At 36.5% G+C, this 19,178-nt stretch overlaps 1 protein-coding gene across 2 annotated transcripts in view; it reads right to left on the bottom strand.

Moving 5' to 3' along the window:
- PTH2R (parathyroid hormone 2 receptor) overlaps positions 1–19,178 on the bottom strand; it is an 87,548-nt gene that overhangs the window by 45,438 nt on the left and 22,932 nt on the right. Inside the window, exons 2-4 of one of the 2 annotated variants that reach the window (XM_059392661.1) lie at positions 13,989–14,091; positions 7,205–7,315; positions 6,971–7,092 (exon numbers count right to left, since the gene is read on the bottom strand). In XM_059392661.1, the coding sequence (XP_059248644.1) occupies positions 6,971–7,092; positions 7,205–7,315; positions 13,989–14,091 (336 nt within the window). Of the gene's footprint in view, positions 1–6,970; positions 7,093–7,204; positions 7,316–13,988; positions 14,092–19,178 lie in introns of those variants that run through there. The other variant, XM_059392662.1, reaches the window with a different exon arrangement.

Genomic DNA, 19,178 nt, shown 5'->3' with positions numbered 1-19,178 from the left:
GGCATAATTAGATCATTTTTAAATATAATATTGCTATGTTAAGGCTAAGTCCATCACCTTATATTTTTATTTTCTGTTATTCTATTTTTCATTTCTCTGTTTTATTTTTCCTGCCACCCTGTGGGTTACTTGAACATTTTGCAGAATTCTATTCTGATGTTCCTTTTCAAACACTTTTAGTGGTTGTTCTAGGTATTACATTGTACAGCTTAATGTGGAGACTTTGATTACTGAATGCTTACCTTTCTTCTTTCCTAATTAAGCTATAATTAAGCCTATAATTGAGCTATAATATAATTAAACAAATAATAAGCTATAAATCTTCTAAAGTCTGCTTTTGTAGTTTCTCCCACTTTTTTGATATATTCAGCTTTCATAAGTATTCAGTTCAAACTTTTGCCATGGGTCACACACATATTTTCCAACAATTTGTAAATTGTCCACGTATTTTTATTTTTTTTAAGATTTTATTTATTTATTTGACAGATAGAGATCACAAGTAGGCAGACAGGCAGGCAGAGAGAGAGAAGGAAGCAGGCTCCCTGCGGAGCTGAGAGCCCGATGCGGGGCTTGATCCCAGGACCCTGGGATCATGACCTGAGCCGAAGGCAGAGGCTTTAACCCACCGAGCCACCCAGTTGCCCCAATCTTGAGATTTATTGACACTTCTTTATAGTCCAGCATATGTCCAATCTTAAAGAAATTTTGATGTGTAATTTCAAAGAATGTGAATTTTGTTGTGTTTGGTGATTGTATTCTATAAATGGCATTTTCATCAAATTGTGTGAAAGATATCCTATGGGCGTTTTTGTCTAATTGTTTTACCAATTACTGAGAGAATGGTATTTTCATAAATTGCAACATGGTGGGACCTGATCATGTCTCTTTGCTTTGACAATTTTTGCTTTATGCAATATGAAGTCCCTAAAAGCGTGCATATTTAGGATCATTACTTCTTGCTGGTAAATGGATTCTTTAACCATTCTGACATGGCCTTCCACCTCAGTAATACTCTGTCTTGAAGTCCACTTAGCAATACCAACCTTTTTGATGCTGAGGGCATGCACTGCATTAACTCATCCACCCTTTTAATTTCGACACATCTGTTACCTTCACATTTATCTGTATTTTTATAGAGTACATTTCTTACAGACATTATATACCTAAGTCATACATTTATTACCCATTCTACCTTAAGTGATTGGTAAGTTCATTTACACTGAGCACAATCATTGCTATGGTCAGGCTTAAAAATAACACATTGGTACTGGCATTCTAGATGCCCTATCTTTATTCCTCTGTACCTACTTCCTTACCTTCTATTTGGGAGGTGGTGTCAATCAAGTATTTCTTAATATTTCGCTTGTGTTATTTTTTAGCAATTACGCACCCTGAACTTATCAGAGCCTCCATTTAAGTAATATTGAACTATTTCACAAATGACCTAAAACGTATAAAAATGTATACTCAGTTTTGCTCCCTAGCCTTTGCCCTTTTAGATTTTGTCTACATAGTGCTTGCTTTGGCAGCACATACAAAATAAATTTTGCCTATGTAATTTATAAACCTTTGTGAGACTATTATGATTGCTTTAAGCAGTCAGTAGACTTTTAAATGAATTATATAGATATAAAGAAAGATATAAGTACAGTAATAAATAAGGATAAGAATATAGTTTTGTTTATTGTTGTAGTCTGTCACTTTTATCCATATATCTATGTACATATACCCATTCTGGTCCTCTTCATTCCTTCCTACCAATCTCTGTTCTCGTCGGGCATATTTCTCTTTGACTTAGAGAACTTTCTTGAGTATTTCCTAGACTGAAGGTATGATGAAGATGAATCCTCTCATATATTTTCTGTCTGAAAAGTCTCATTATTTTACCTTTATCTTTTTGCATATTATCACCTTAAGGATGTCATCCCATTATATTCCAGCCTCCTTTAGGTATCTTTTTTATTACCGTTCCCAATGTGCCCTTATACTCTGCCTTTAAGTTTTCTTTTTACTGTGATTTATAGCAGTTTAACTATGATGTATCTCAGTATGATTTTATTTTATCCTGCCTTGCATTTGCTAAATTTCTGAAATATATGGGTTAATTTATTTCACCCATTTAGAAAATTCTTGGCCATTGTCTCCTCAAATATTTATTTTGTCCAATTCTCTCTAGTTACCTCTAATTTCACATTGTTAGACAATTATATGTTGTCTCACAAGTTTCAGATGCTTCCAGTTTTAATTTATTTTTTTTTCCTGATGCTTCTGTAGGAAAATTTCTATTGACTTTTCTTAAAAGGCATTACTCTTTTATCATGCTGTATCCAGTATGCTGTTGAGAAAATCAAGTGAATTCTTCATTTTTGGATTGAATATTTCAGTTTTTAGAATTTCCATTTTGGTTTTGTTTTGGGTTTTTTTGAAGTTTCTATTTCTTTGATTTTTCCCATCTATTTTACATACCTTCTCACCAAATCATCTAAAATATTTAAAATAGTTATTATTAAGTATTTATCTGAAAATTCTAACATCTGGATCATCTGGTTTTCTCTGCTCTTATTTTTACTCCAGATTTTGGGGCCCTGCCTTGTAATTTTGTATCACACTCTGGGCCCTGTAAGTAAAAGAATGATAGATACTGAAGTATTTGATGTCTACTGCCTGAAAAGGCAGGCCTCTTCCTCTATCCCGCTTCTTGAGTAGGGAAGCTGGATTACTCTGTTGTTAACTAAGTTGAGCTTTGTTGTAGTTTTTGTTTTATGTTTTTTGTGATCCTTCTATCCTGGTTTATTTAGGGTTTGAGCCCAGAATCAAGACTCCTTCAGCGGACCTCGAGATCTTAGCGCTAGCAGCCTCTAGCGGCCATTTTATGGATTTTAGTTCACCTGACATTTTCCAAGCCATAGAACTTTTGATGCTCTTTGAACCATCGTCAGATTTTTGAGTTGCTAGGGATTTTACTTTGCTCTCCTGACCTTCCCTGGTGTGCAGTCTGTAGCAGTGATGCTCCATGTATCTTTTGTCCCATGCCTTTGGCTAACTGCTGCATTTCACTCTGAGTACTTCGCAACTCTCCCAGAATTTCTCTTACCCTACCTGTGCTGTCCCCAGCCTTTGGCACATGGCCTCCACTCCCATGGGTAAAAACTGGCTGGTGGGTGATAGCACACTGTGAATGGGCTCACTTCTTGAGATTCTAAGCCTATATGCCAATGCTTATCTATTAAAAGTTGATTTAAGGGGCACTTAGGTGGCAGTTGGTTAAGTGGCAGACTGTTGGTTTCAGCTGAAGTCATGATCCCAGGTCTTGGGGTCAAGACCTATGTCCAGGTCCAAGTCCTTCACCGAGTCTGGCTCAGCAGTCTGTTTCAGGATTCTTTCTCTCCTTCTGCACCTGCCCCAAGCTCACTTGTTTTCTCTCTCTCTCCCTCTAAGATAAATAAATCTTTAAAAAAAAAAAAAAAAAAAAAAACAACTGTTGTTTTAAGAGCCTGGCTCTTTTCTTTCCATCTCTTTCTATGACCTGGTTGTTCCTCTTCTGCTACAGACCCAGGGATAGATAGCAGTCATGGGTCTCTTCTCTTATAGGAAGGGCCTGCCCCCTTCTAGAAGTGGGATCATTTAGACTTCTTGGCATCCTCAGCTCACTGATGAATTATTACAAATTACTGACTTTGCATCTTACTTAACCTGTTCCTACTGTCACAACTTCCAGCATCCTAATTGAAAGCAAAAGATTTTGCCTTTTGTTCCTTTTTAAAAAAAGGTTTACTACATATTATTATCAGTCAATAAAATACAAAACATTTTATAGAAAATATTTGGGAATGTCTGGGTAGCTCAGTTAAGCGTCAGTCTGTTGGTTTCAGCTCAGGTCTTGATCTCAGGGTCATGAGTTCAAGCCCCACGTTGGGCTCCATGCTGGGTGTGGAGGACTACTTAGGAAGGAAGGAAGGAAGGAAAAAAAGAATATATTTGGATAATGTGTGAAACACAAAAGAGGGAGGAACCTCCCAAATTCCTACCAGCCAAAAAGAAACACTTCATGTATTTCTTTTTATTCTATCCCTATGCAGCATTTTCTGTTGTTTTGAGCATCTACATTCCCAATTTATATACAACTTTATTACCTTATTTTTTTTTCTGTTAACTGTATAACAAAGGAAATTTCTAGGGCCACAAACTCTTTACAAAAAACATTTATGTGAGTTTATTTAAACTTCTCTGGAAGGTTCTTCACTGGAAACTTAAATTCTTTAGAATATTCACTACAAAAATTAATAGTTCAATGAACATTCTGTCCACTCAATTCCCCACACTCCAAATTCTTATACTTGACTCTTAGAAGAAACTTTATAAGATCAAAAGATATGACTGCTTTGAAGTTATTTTAATACACATTGTTAAATTGTTTTCCAGAAGTTCATTTAACCTTTAAATGTGAGATGGATTATATGGTAATTTTTGCAGTAAGCTGTTGTTTTAAATATAATTCTCTAATGAATTTAATAAACCTAGGTCCTATCAGAAGAGTTCTTTCCCATCTTTTTACTAAAAGAAACTATCTCTTATAAAGAACTTATCCAACTCAACACCTATAGAACAAATAATCCAATCAAGAAATAGAAGACATGAATGGACATTTCTCCAAAGACCTCCAAATGGCCAAGAGACACATGAAAAGGTCCTCAGCATCACTTGACATCAGGGAAATACAAATCAAAAACACAATGAGATACCACACCAGTCAAAATGACTAAAATTAACAAGTCAGGAAATGACAGATGTTGACAAGGGTGTAGAAAAGTTAAGCCCTCCTACACTGTTGGTGGGAATGCAAGCTGGTGCAGCCATTCTGGAAACAGTATGGAGGCTTCTCAAAAAGTTGAAAATAGAGCTAACCTATGACCTAGCAGTTGCACTACTAGGTATTTACCCAAAAGATACAAATGTAGTGATCTGAAGGGGCACGTGTACCCTAGTGTTTATAGCAGCAACGTCTACAATAGCCAAACTATGGAAGAGCCCAGATGTCCACTGACAGATGAATGGATAAAGGAGAAGTGGTACACACACACATACACACACACACACACACACACACACACACACACACATATACACACAGAGGAATATTACTCAGCCATCAAAAAGAATGAAACCTTGACATTTGCGGTGACATAGATGGTATTAGAAGGTATTATGCTAAGCAAAATAAGTCTGTCAGAGAAAGACAATTATATGATCCCACTGATTTGTGGAATTTAAGAAACAAGGCAGAGGATCATATAGGAAGAGAGGAAAAAATGAAACAAGATGAAACCAGAGAGGGAGACAAACCATAAGAGACTCTTAATCCTAGGAAACAAACTGAGGGTTGTTGGAGGGGTGAGGGGTGGGGGGATGGTATAACTGGTTGATGAACACTGGGAAGGGTGTGTGTTATAACGAGTGCTGTGTATTATATGACTGATGAATCACAGACCTGTAACTCCTCAAACAAATAATACACTCTAAGTTATTTTGAAAAATAATAAAATATGAAAGCTAATAAATAAGTAAATAAATAAATAAAAGTAAGCGCCTCATTTTGTCAAGCCAACAATAAGGAAATTATTTTAGGAAGAAGACAATAGATGTTTTAAAAATCTTAGTCATATTTCCCTCCAATAAAGATGTTTATTCTCAATGCACACCTTTTTGTTTTTTAATTTATTGTTCCTTCTATAAAACTCTCATTCCTGGGCACCTGAGTGGCTCAGTCACTAAAGCATCCTCCTTTGGCTCAGGTCATGATCCTGGAGTCCTGGGATTGAGGCCCACACTTGGGGTGGGGGGGTTCCCTGCTCAGCAGAGAATCTGCTCCTCCTTCTGCCCCTCCCTCTGCTCCTGCTCTCTCTCTCTTTTTCAAATAAATAAATTTTAAAAATCTTTTTTTAAAAAAGGAAGTCCTGACTATTAGTGCAAAATCAAAGAAATCTTCAACTCACTGTTTCCCTTACTATTCTCCCTATTCCCAACCCCCAGCAAAAAAAAAAAAAAAAAAAAAAAAAATCAAGCATAAAGAAAAATGTCTAATGCTGGTACAGTTTATGTATGATAGACTGTTCTCAGGATCCCCATAAAAGCCATTTATACATCCATGAATCTTATTAACTCCTAACATCATATGCATATATCACCATGCATTTTACTCACAAGGTCTGAATGATAGGAATTTAAGCATGACTTAAAGCAACATGTATCAGTTAAATTGACTATCTAGGGTTTCCAACGTTTTCATATGATTGTTACATTGCAAATAGCACTGATCAGGTATTTGGAGATCAGGATTCAGCTGTAGATCCTGTCATCAGTGAGCTGAGTCTCTCTAATACCTAATCTCTGGTTCTGAGTTTACTCATGTGTAAAATTAGGGTGTCATCTGGAAGACCTATGGGATGCCACTTGCTTCTCCTTAATTCTACAATCTAATCTTTCATATACTAATAATATCACCTACAGGCCAATCTTACAAAAGGACAAATACATCTTTAAAATACAAATCTTCTTCAGGAATACAGAGTGAAATGAGATGTAGCCATTCATAGGTAACAAAAAAGAAATCATAAATCATGTTGCTGACTACCTATTTTGATTTTGAAGTAAAATATAATGCAATATAGCATAATGTAATATAATGTAAATATAATGTACTATAACATAATACACACAAACACATATTTATAAGTATAGATGCATGTATCTTAGCCAGATAACTCTAACCTAAAGAAAATACCGGAATGTTTCAGGTCCTACACCATTCCTTAACCAGATAGCTAAAAAGATTCCAAACTTGCTTTTTATCTTTTAGAACATTTATGTTCTAGAATAAAGGGGTTTTTATATATAATAGTTGGCAATCAAGAAATGCATAAAAATATTCCATTTTCCCTGTGTGGTTCACAAATACAAAAATTATCATTACCTTTCCTATGCTGATATCTGGCTGCATAAAGCGAAGGCAGTCTGAGTAATTAGCCCATGTTTTATTTAAACTGTACATAAAATCCCACGTTCCATTGGGGTTACAGTGTCTAAAAGCAACTCCTGTAAAGACATGAAGGAAAACATCGAGATTGCTCAATGCTCTTGGCTTCCACTAGGAAAAAAAAAAAGTGTCTTTCTATTCCAAATTAATCATTTCAGAAAAATTCAATACCTTTATGATTGAAGTCATAAATATAAGGAGGGCATGGGACAGCCAGTATTTTCCCCACTGTTCCTCTGGGCCAGCAAATGAGTCCATCCCATTCTGGGAAACAATTTCCCTCTAATAAAAAAAATTAAAAAACAAATAAACAAAAATGCAATTGGAACCAGACAGTAAGTAAATTCAAAATACAAAATCTCAGGTCTCTACCTGCAGCAAAACATAAAACAAACTGGTAGTTATGGAAACTAGAATGGAGTAGATATGATGCAAATGTCCTAATCTCTCTCCACCTTGCCTCATTAAAGATCCATTAATAGAAACATTTGATTTGCAGAAATTAAAAATATTTTAGTGATTCCACTCTATGTGAATTATAGCAATTAATATATAAGAAACATTGGAATTCATTGTGAACAACCATAGTAAAATTCTATCACAGTTCTAGCTACATTTTTTACCCTAGATTTTTTAAAATTGCTATTAAAAAATATGATATGTGAAACAGATTGAGCTTCCCAGTAAGCTCCAAGATTTGAGTTTGCCTTTTTACCAATAATTCTTTTTTTTCTTTTCACCAGTTACTCTAGTAATTTGTTTGAGCCTAACTCTCATCTCAAACAAAATTCTCACAAGCTCTACTCTCCTTAAGAATCAAGTATAAAGATTTGGAGCAGGAGGTACTGAACGGACAAAATGCATCCAGAACCCAAGTAGTTCTCATAATCTCCATTGCCACATCCATGGTCAAAACTCATCATACCAATGATATTCACACAGAAAAATCTAGAATTTGGAAACTTCAACTTTGTCTCTTTTCAGTTCTATAACTGAACTGATATTATAATGTAACCATAACACAGAGAAACCAAACATTGTGAAGTTGAACCAGGATGAATAATATTTTGAGTTTTGCTTTCAACTACTTGAATCATTTTATAACTAGGTATTTGCATGAACATTCTGTTTTCTTTCATAGACATGAGAAAAATTTTTATTACAAAAATTTTTTCAGGGGAGCCTGTGTGGCTCAGTTGTTAAGCATCTGCCTTCAGCTCAGGTCTTGATCCCAGAGTCCTGGGATCGAGCCCTGCATTGGGCTCCCTGATTGGCAGGAAACCTGCTTCTCCCTCTCCCACTCCCCTTGCTTGTGGTTCCTGCTATCACGGTGTCTCTGTGTCAAAAATTATTTCATAAATAAAGCAATATAATCTGTACACACACACACACACGCATACCCCTCACCTAGAATTGACACTTGCTTATATTTTTATCATATTTATTTCAACTATTTTTGCTGTGGTATTTTAAAGTAAATTGCAGACAGCATAACAGATCACTCTTAAATATTTTGATACCTATCTCTCAACTTTAAGGGAATTTCAAAGTGGAAATTTCTTAAATTAGCTAATGAATTCAAAATGCTATTCTAGTTTTTTACACATAAATTGAAGAAATTTCTTTTTTTTTTAATTTTATTTATTTATTTGACAGAGAGAGAGATCACAAGTAGGCAGAGAGGCAGGCAGAGAGAGAGAGAGAGAGGAGGAAGCAGGCTCCCTGCCTAGCAGAGAGCCCGATGTGGGACTTGATCCCAGAACCCTGAGATCATGACCTGAGCCAAAGGCAGCGGCTTAACCCACTGAGCCACCCAGGCGCCCAAAATGAGATTACTTTTAATGCGTGTTGTATCCATGTTTCTATTGCTACCATAACAAACTACCACAAATGTAATGGCTTCAAATAACCCAAACTTATTATCACACTATTTCTTTAATTCATAAGTCCAGTGAGTTCAGCTAGGACTGAGTTCCCCATTTCCTTGAAGGTGATCAACTTCTAGAAACCACTTATATTCTTTGGTTTATGACTCCTTTCCTCCATCTTCAAAGTCAGCGAGGCAAACTGACACTTCTTATCATGTCTCTCTTCCACTCTCCTTTTCCCCTCCTGATTCATCCACCACGCACACCACATTGGACCCATCCAGATAATCCAGGATAATCTCCCCACTTTAAGGCCCATAACTATAATCTCAGCTGCAATGTCCTTGCACCATTTAACATAGCATATACACAGGCATAACACCAAGTATTGGGGTATGGACATCTTTGGGGACCCTTATTCTGCTACCATTATAGCTCCCTTATTTTTTAGTTACCAATTACACTACAGTAGCTGAGTAATTTTGTTCTAGCTGATGTTCATGATGTCGAGTTGTTTGTTCAGTTTTGAATAGTCATGCAAACCCTGATCTGTAAAGAAAAGAATTCAGCACAAACCTGAAATTAATTTCTTACTGTCCTCCATATCACATGGAAACATATAACCTGATTTGCTTTGGGGATTGCTGAAGCAATACGAAAAAGGAAACGCCTTCCCTTACCCACACTGTTCTTATAGAAGAGAGCATTTTCTTGGAAATAGCCTCACTTTGCCCACACAATAAAAGACTGTGCTTTACATATTAAAGCAACCCAGGAACCCATTATACTGGCTCTTGCTTCTGGTGCAGGGCTTCACCAGCTTCTTTCCGCCATTACCTGTGTTTTGTTTTTCTTTCTTGTTCAAACAGAGTGCAATGAATCAACCTCTTCCACCAACTTTACCCTAGACATTCTTCTGTATCTTGCTACCATTCCATATGGCTTCACAGACATTCACTTTGTCTTTAACAAGACATGCATCCTCAATGACCTGTACTGTCCAATCTTTTACCAGAGAGCTATTGTACAATCTACCAAAATTGGACCTGGACACACATTCTTGAGTTCCAAAAACTAGCTATCCCTCTAAAATGTATGCTGCAGGGGTGCCTGGCTGACTCAGTAAGTTGGCACCCAACTCTTGATCTTGGCCCAGGTCATGACCTCAGGGTTGTGAAATCAAGCCCAGCATAGGGCTCTGCACTGAGCACAGCGCCAGCCTGGGAATCTCTCTCTCCCTCTTCCTCCGTCCCTCCCCACTACTTGCATTCTCTCTCTCTCTCTCTCTAAAACAGATGCATAGATAAATAAAATGTATACTGCAATATCCTGATACTTTCTGGCAAGAGTTAGTTAACATGATGGAATAAGGTCTTCGTACAAGTTTAAAACCCAATGACCATTTATTTTATAACTATGTAGTTTTAAACTACTATGGAGATAAATCTGCTGATATTTTCCTCATGCTCTAAAGGGGACAATTTTTCTAGTTCCCTACAAGATACCCCACACACATACACATACACTCCCCAAAATTCAGAAAACCAACATTCCTCAAAAATAATGTTTCTGTAGATTGTGTTCATCTCTCTGGTGGCTCTTTGACAAAAAGTATAATAAATATCCACAAACGGGGCGCCTGGGTGGCTCAGTGGGTTAAGCCTCTGCCTTTGGCTCAGGTCATGATCTCAGGGTCCTGGAATCGAGGCCCGCATCGGGCTCTCTGCTCAGCGGGGAGCCTGCTTTCTCCTCTATGCCTGCCTCTGCCTCTCTGCATACTTGTGATCTCTCTCTCTCTCTCTGTTTCAAATAAATAAAAATAAAATCTTAAAAAAAAAAATCCACAAACGTTGAAAGGATTGAGGAAGCCATGGCCTCACACAGCTAATACAGAGATCTTAATTAACATCTACTCTTTGATCATCATTTCACATCCTATGTGAGCAAATACTTTCACCAGTTACCCAGAAACTAATTAATTGCCTGGTGATTCACCAATCTCTCTTTATAAATTAACACCATTAATTATATTCCCTGTCATCTTTTGTGTATGCCAGAACAAACTACTTATTAGTGATGCTTGTCAAACCATGATCTTTACACAGAACAGTCTAAAATTTGGAAACTCCAACTTTGTCTCTTTTCCTTCTATTGTTACCCATACTACAGTGTAGCCATACATTTGTGAAGTCAAAGTAGGATCAACAATATTTTGGGTTTTGTTTTTAACTACTTGAATCATTTGATAGCTAGGTATTTGCATTTATACTTCCTCCACTTCCACAGACATGATGAAAAATGGTATTTTCTTTTTACTACAATTTTTTTCATAAATAAAAGAATATTTTATATATACAGCACCTGGAATTGACACTTGATAATATTTTGCCATATTTATTTCATCTAATTTATTTTATGAAGACACAAAGGGTCAGAGAAGGTCCTATATTTATCTAATTAGTGTTCCAGATGGAAAGACTAGGAAAATGGGAGAGAACAAAGTTTCAGAGACAAAATAGCAAACCATTCCCATGAATGACTGAAAGACATAGATCCTCAGACCTCAGAAATTAAATGAATCCATACCTAGATACAGAATAAAACTGCAGAACATCAAATACAAAGAAAAGCTCTTAAAAGGAGCCAGAGAAAAAAAACTAATCATCAACAAAGACTGAAAACTGATTTGTCACCAATAACAACAGAAGCTAGAGTAAAAATGAAATAATATTCAGGTGCTAAAAATAAATAATTCTCAACCAGGAATCACACATCCAGAAAAAGTATCTTTGACAATTGAGACTGAAATAAACATTTTTTCTGACAAACACTGAGAGCATTCACTGCAAGCAAGTTCACAAAAAGACATATTTCATCTTGAAGAAAAATTGTAATATATAATTAAGATAAAACTATATGACTTTATTAATATAAAATTATATGACAATAGCATATAATTTGGAAGTAATTAAAGTATTTCAAATTGCTTATATTATTTAAGAGGAAGAAGTTATAAATTTTAAATGTTCTTAAATTAAGTATTTGGAAATTAGAATGAAAGATCAAACCAGATATTTCACTATAGGGCATAGCTTTTTTTTTCCTTTTTAAGAGAGGGAGAGGTGGGGGGAGGGGCAGAGGGTAAAGAAGAGAGAGAATTTTAAGCAGGCTCCACATTCAGTGCAGAGCTCAATCTCACAACCCTGAGTTTAACTAACGGAGCTACCCAAACATCCCCAGGGCATAGCTTTTATTTATTTATTTATTTTATTTAAACTCGATTTAGCTAACATATACTGTATTATTAGTTTCAGGGGTAGAATTTAGTGATTCATCAGTTGCATATAACACCCAGTGCTTATTACATCAAGTACCCTCTCTAATGTCCAGCATCCAATTACCTCATCCCCACAATGACCTCCCCTCGAGCAACCCTCAGTTTATTGCCTAGAGTTAAGAGTCCCTTATGGTTTGCCTCTCCCACAGATTTCATCTTATTTTATTTTTCCTTCCCTTCCCCTATGTTCATCTGTTTCATTTCTTAAATTCCACATATAAGCAAAATCATATGGTATCTGTCTTTCTCTGACTTATTTCTTTTAGTACAACACTTTCTTGTTCCATCCATGTCACTGCAAACAGCAAGATTTCATTCTTTTTGATGGCTGCATAATATTTCATTATAGAAATATATACACACATCTTCTTTATCTGTTCATCTGTCCATGAAAATTTGGGCTCTTCCCACAGTTTGACCATTGTGGACACTGTTGCCAGAAACACTGGGCTGCAGGTGCCCCTTCGGATCACTATGTTTGTATCCTTTGGATAAATACTTAGTAGCCCAATTGGTGGGCTGTAGGGTATCTCTATTTTTAACATCTATTTTTAACACCTCCATACTGTTTTCCAGAGTGGTTGTATCAGATTGCGTTCCCACCAACAGTGAAGGGGGTTCCCCTTTCTCCACATTCTCACCAACATCTGTTGTTTTCCGACTTGTGAATTTTAGTACAGCATAGCTTTAGAGACATCTGCTGCATTCAGATTGTTGAGAATTTAGGGAAGCTCAGTAAATAGCACCTCCCTTTAAAAAAAAAATTCCTAAATTATACTCAACTATCAAGGCAAGGCATTTTCCCATATAAAACATTATAATTTACCTAATACTCCAAAGATTCCAATAAATAGTTTTTCTCAATGGTCCCAATAAGAACTATGAGTCATCACCAGGCCCTAAGGAGAACAAGCCACAGGTTCCTGTGCAGTTATAACAGCAGAGTAACCCCAAGAGCACCAAAGCCATCACAAGCTCACCTGTAGTATTGTTTTGCTTTTCTAGTTCCCCACTTGAAGGTGGAACTAGTTGAGAAATTACACAGAGAGTCAGGCATATGGAAATTAAATAACCATTTTACTAAAAAGAAAAAATATTTTGAGAACAGGGCCTAGGTACATATAAAGGGGTCGCTTATTTGTTCTTCTAATATTTATATATACTACCAAACTGCAAGCAAGACACACAAGAACAGAGTCTGTCTCTCCAAGCTTACTACCTGGTTGAGGGCAAACCAGGATGCATGCTGTCTGCAAGCAAAGAGATCCCAAAAAGAGGCCTGAGAAACAGACTGTTGTGCATGTGCCCAGCTGCTATTCTGAAACTCTAAAGTCAGGCAAGTCATTCTGTCCATAGGGAAGGAAGAGCTTGTGGTTAAAGAAAGGAAAAGAGGACACCTGGGTGGCTCAGTGGGTTAAAGCCTCTGCCTTCAGCTCAGGTCATGATCCCAGAGTTCTGGGATCAAGCCCCTGCTCAGCGTGGAGCCTGCTTCCTCCTCTCTATCTGCCTGCCTCTCTGCCTACTTGTGAACTCTATCAAATAAATAAATAAAATATTTTTAAAAATTTAAAAATAAAATAATTTTTTATAAAAGAAATGAAAAGAGCATGGTTCTGCTACATGATCCTTCACATGGAAACATGGAATGAGTGATGATGAGGAATACCCAACTACTACTTAAAAGGGGAATTTGGGTCTTTTTGAGGACTGGGGCCAGGACACAAGAAGACATGATTTTTAGCACCTTTACCTCCTTCCTGAAGCTGAGCTGTGATGTTGAGCTCACACTGTACTTTAGCTTTCAGCACAAGGACAATCTGCTCCTCTATCGTAATAGTGCCATCAGAATCCAGCTGTGGAAATGAAAAAAATACAAACAAAAACATTCCCATTACCTCTTTTTTAAACTATGATATAATATTTCATTGTCTACCTTCTAATACTGTTGAAAATTAAAGTTTTGATATCCTCCTATCTGGAATAGTCTTTTATCTGAGTCAAACTTTCTACGAGGTATCTTTCATTACCACCCTGGAACATGCACCTAACATACAAGTGAATAATAAATTCTAATTGAATGGGTTCACCTATTTTTGGCTTGTGTTAACACCACCAGCAATGGACAGGAAATTCTACTTTGGAAAAACTTTCATTTCAATGAAATATATTTTATCTTAAATATGACAAAACATTCATAAGTGCTTGTTCAAAGCATGGTGCTTGGACAGCCTGAATCTGATTCACATACAACGTGTAGATCCTTAAGCTAGCATCAGATTCAGTGAATCCGAATTTATTTCTGGAGACAGCAACTGGTAATCCCCATGTTTCACAGGAACCCTTTATGGTTCTGGCACTAACTTTAATGAGTTTAAAAACCAGCATATGTGAAGGTACAAGATAATGGTAAATATCATTATATTAGTCAAGCTTCAATCAGAGAAGCAGAACTATTAAGAGATTAAGATAAATTACAAAGAAATACAGGTACAGATAGAGATAGAAAAAGTACTTGTTACAGGGATTTGACAATTTGACTGAAGTATTGTGGAAGTTAGTTAAACATCTCCAGAGGCTTTTTTTTTTTTTTTTAAGTCTGACGCAGGAACTAGAAATCTGCAGGTCAGGAAATCAAAAAGAGAAGATAAATGTAAAGGGAGGGAGAATAAGAACAAACTGGAACCATGAGCATGAGCTAGAAACCATAAGGACACACTAAAATACATGTGAATTCTTAGTGCCTCCAACCTTCATGTTGCTGGTGTCCTGAAAAACCTGGCATTTTTTATCATGGACCTAAACACACACTTAGCCCAAGAATCAGAGAGTTAAAGGAGGACCCAGGAAAAGATGAAACAGCTGCAAGCCTGGCTACTGTCCCTCCCCAGTGAGATGAGCCCAAATATAAGCAACAATGTGTGTGAGATATGAAAGTACCTGCCTTGACCATCTGAGTGTAAAAAGACAAAATGGCTGCTGCTTCACTTCTGTCCACCAGTGCTCATGAAAAAATGTCTTGTGTGTCACCCTAACCAGAAACATAAAGGGAATGGGAATTCTGGGGTATACATTTTAACATAACCAAACTGACATATTACAAAGTCATCAAAATCCACCTCTGCTGACTTGGTACCCACACACATCTCTTCAAACCACAACGAACTTCCAGAAAACTCAATAACAAAGTCATGCTTCATCTATCACGGTACAATCTACTTGGTACAAAGCGTGATTCCAAAAGAACAGAATTTTAAGGAGACAATGTCTGTATTCATCATCTCTATCTATGTAACAAATTAACCCAAAGCACTTTGGCTTAAAACAACAAACATTAATTATCTCATAATTGAGAGAAGCTTAGCTGGGTGGTTCTGGGCTCAGTCTCTTAAGAGATTTCAGTTAAGACTTCAACTATAGATGTTGTCACTATAGATGTTGACTGGGACTAGAGAATCCACTTCCAAGATGGTGCCCTCACACAGCTATTGGCAGAGGACTTCAGTCTCTCAGTGGCTGATTAGAAGAAATGTTAGTTCCTCACCATACAGTTCTATTCATATGGGTGCCTGAGTGTCTTTACAACATGACAACTGGCTTCCCACAGATGAGTGATTCTAGAAAGAAAGCAAGGGAAACCCACTATGTCTTTTATGATCTAATCTCAGATGTCACTCATGGTCATTCCCATCATATTCCATTAGCTAAAAGCAAGCCACCAAGTCTCACTTAAGAGGAAAGGAATTAATCTCTATCTTTTAAAGAAAGATATCAAAAAATTTATAAATACATCTTTAAACAACCACAAATTTCTATAAGTGGTCCATAGAAAGAGAATACTGAGTATTATGGGTTTTGTAGATTTATTAATAATCATAGGGTCCAGGGGAACATGGGGGGCTCAGTTGGTTAAATGTCTGCCTTTAGCCCAGGTCATGATCCCAGGGTCCTGAGATCCAGCCCCATGTTAGGCTCCCTGTTCAGCGGGGAGTCTGCTTCTCCTTCTCCCTCTTCCTCTGCCCCTCCCCTGCTCATGCTCACTGTCTCTCTCTCTCAAATAAATAAATAAAATATTTAAAATAATAATTATTAATAATGATGATAATGATAGAGTCTAAAGCTTTGCATTTCTGCCTTTCTGTAGGTGACTTAGAAATTCTTAAATCAAATGAGAAGATAAAACTCATCAATTTACCTCAGTAACCAAGTCCCAATAATACAACACTTTGCAAACCCTAAATCTTTAATTTCAGACTGCAAATACTTATTCTCTAGAACCATTCATTAAGGAACATGGGAAAACAACCCTTTTAATGTTTTGCAGTAAGACATTATGGATTAAAAAATAGAAATAGAAAGATGTTTATATTATTAGCCATAAAAACCCAGAGATTATGACAATTATGATTTTAAATAACATAAAATGACAACCTCGCAGGTTAACTTCAAATGGAGAATATGGAAAAAATACCTATCATAAGAACTAGTTTCAGAATAAAAAAAGTCCTATTCCTGAAAATTATAAGTTTATTTCCCAATATATTTATAATATAAAGAACAGTTCAGTGAATAGTCTGGTATATAGTTTTAGAGACTTCTGAATAATATTCATAGTTCAATGTTCACATTTAATGATATTTATGGAAGGAGACAATAAACAAAAACTAATTTTTTGGATTGGAATACACACTGTAATTTAGTCATCAGGAAAACACAATGCAGATCCTGACTTAAAAGTAACTACACTAAAAATGAGCTAGAAAAAGCTCACTTACCCAGAAAGGAGAATGAAATGTGGGCCTAATGAACCATCTGGGTGAGCATGGTAGTGAAACTGACTTCTTCTCATTCATTATCCAGAAACAGCCAAGCACCATTCATTTTTTGTTTTGCTCTGTTTTCTGGCTGGTTTTTTCTTTGTTTGTTTTTTTCAGTTCAATAGCTATTTTATTTTACTTCAATCCTAGAAAAACGCTGGGTAAGCTGTGACCAAGTTTCAGAACTCTAAATTTGATTCAGAGAACTGTGACTTCAGTTATCAAACATGAACACTGCAAATCATCCCTTGCTCATTTTTACTTGAATTAATACATTTTTTGTTTTCTTTTGTGCAGATTTAGCCTTTCTATCAGGATAACATTTTCAGGAACATAAGCATCATATATACTATAGCTTCTACAGATATTTTGCTCTATACAATGTGGCCAGTTTAACCAGGAGCAAATTTGATTAGAATGTGCTAATCCATGATTTTTAGATTGCTCTTCAGTCATCAAGTGAGAATATGGAAAATGTTTAACATCTTTTATATTGCTTTCTCTTCCTCCTCAGTTACAAGTGTTCTTCACCATAGAGGGGCAGTAAAATCATAGTGTACTTAAAACAGAAGAGGAGTTTTCATGGTCAATGGCTGTTACTCCAAAGGCAACAACTGCATCCAAAATAAAATGGCACATTTAGTTAAAAAAACAAACAAAACATTTTTTTCTGGGTAAGTGATCATTTACAATACAATTTGAAATAAAAATATTGTATTTTACTGAAAGTACTTAAAGTTGTTGTTATAGGTACTGATTAATTAAAGTCAGAACATGCAAATTCTTGTAATTTCAATATTCACATTTATTCCATTTTTAAGTTAACATGAACCCATAAATTAGATGTTCTTAAAAAGAAGCATTCTGGAACTTCCACTTCTGCACAATGGAGTAAGTGTATTTTTTGCTACTTCTCCCAGTGAGTACAACTAAAAACTCTGGATATTATATATAAAATGAATATGAGATGATTCTGAAAGGCAAAAAGCAGAAAGCAGACCAGCTAGGGACCTCAGATCCCAAAGAACAACACAGTGGTAAATTCTCTCAGTTTTCTTTTTGCTTTATGTATTTGGGACTTGGAGTTGAGAAGCTGGCAACAACAGACACTGACTCAAAAAAAAAAAAAAAAGCCTCAAGAAAACCACACTCTGCGCAGCAAGGAAGGAGAGGAACCACCTGACTAGACAGAAAACTTTTACATAATAACAGCTCAACCTAAAAATTGGGCAGAAGATATGAACAGACACTTCTCCAATGAAGACATACACATGGCTATCAGATACATGAAAAAATGTTCATCATCACTAGCCATCAGGGAGATTCAAATTAAAACCACATTGAGATATCACCTTACACCAGTTAGGATGGCCAAAATTAACAAGACAGGAAACAACATGTGTTGGAAGGGCTCCCCTTTCTCCAGAGAAAGGGGAACCCTCTTACACTGTTGGTGGGAATGCAAGTTGGTGCAGCCACTTTGGAGAACAGTGTGGAGATTCCTCAAGAAAATAAAAATAGAGCTTCCCTATAGCCCTGCAATTGTACTACTGGGCATTTACTCCAAAGACACAGATGTAGTGAAAAGAAGGGCCATCTGTACCCCAATGTTTATAGCAGCAATGGCCACGGTTGCCAAACTGTGGAAAGAGCCAAGATGCCCTTCAGCGGACGAATGGATGAGGAAGATGTGGTCCAAATACACTATGGAGTATTATGCCTCCATCAGAAAGGATGAATACCCCACTTTACAAAAGTTGCTACAAGCAGCATGAACAGGACTGAACTGGATGCCCTTTGGCGGACGAATGAATGAGGAAGATGTGGTCCAAATACACTATGGAGTATTGTGGTCCAAATACACTATGATGTATTATGCCTCCATCAGAAAGGACGAATACCCAACTTTACAAAAGTTGCTACAAGCAACACGGACAGGACTGGAAGAGATTATGCTGAGTGAAATAAGTCAAGCAGAGAGAGTCAATTATCATATGGTTTCACTTATTTGAGGAGCATAACAAATAGCATGGAGGACATGGGGAGATGGAGAGGAGAAGGGAGTTGAGGGAAACTGGAAGGGGAGGTGAACCATGAGAGACTATGGACTCTGAAAAACAATCTGT

The sequence above is a fragment of the Mustela nigripes genome, chromosome 3, assembly GCF_022355385.1.
Source record: "Mustela nigripes isolate SB6536 chromosome 3, MUSNIG.SB6536, whole genome shotgun sequence".
Lineage (NCBI taxonomy): Eukaryota > Metazoa > Chordata > Mammalia > Carnivora > Mustelidae > Mustela > Mustela nigripes.
This window is presented reverse-complemented; position numbering and strand designations above follow the sequence as displayed.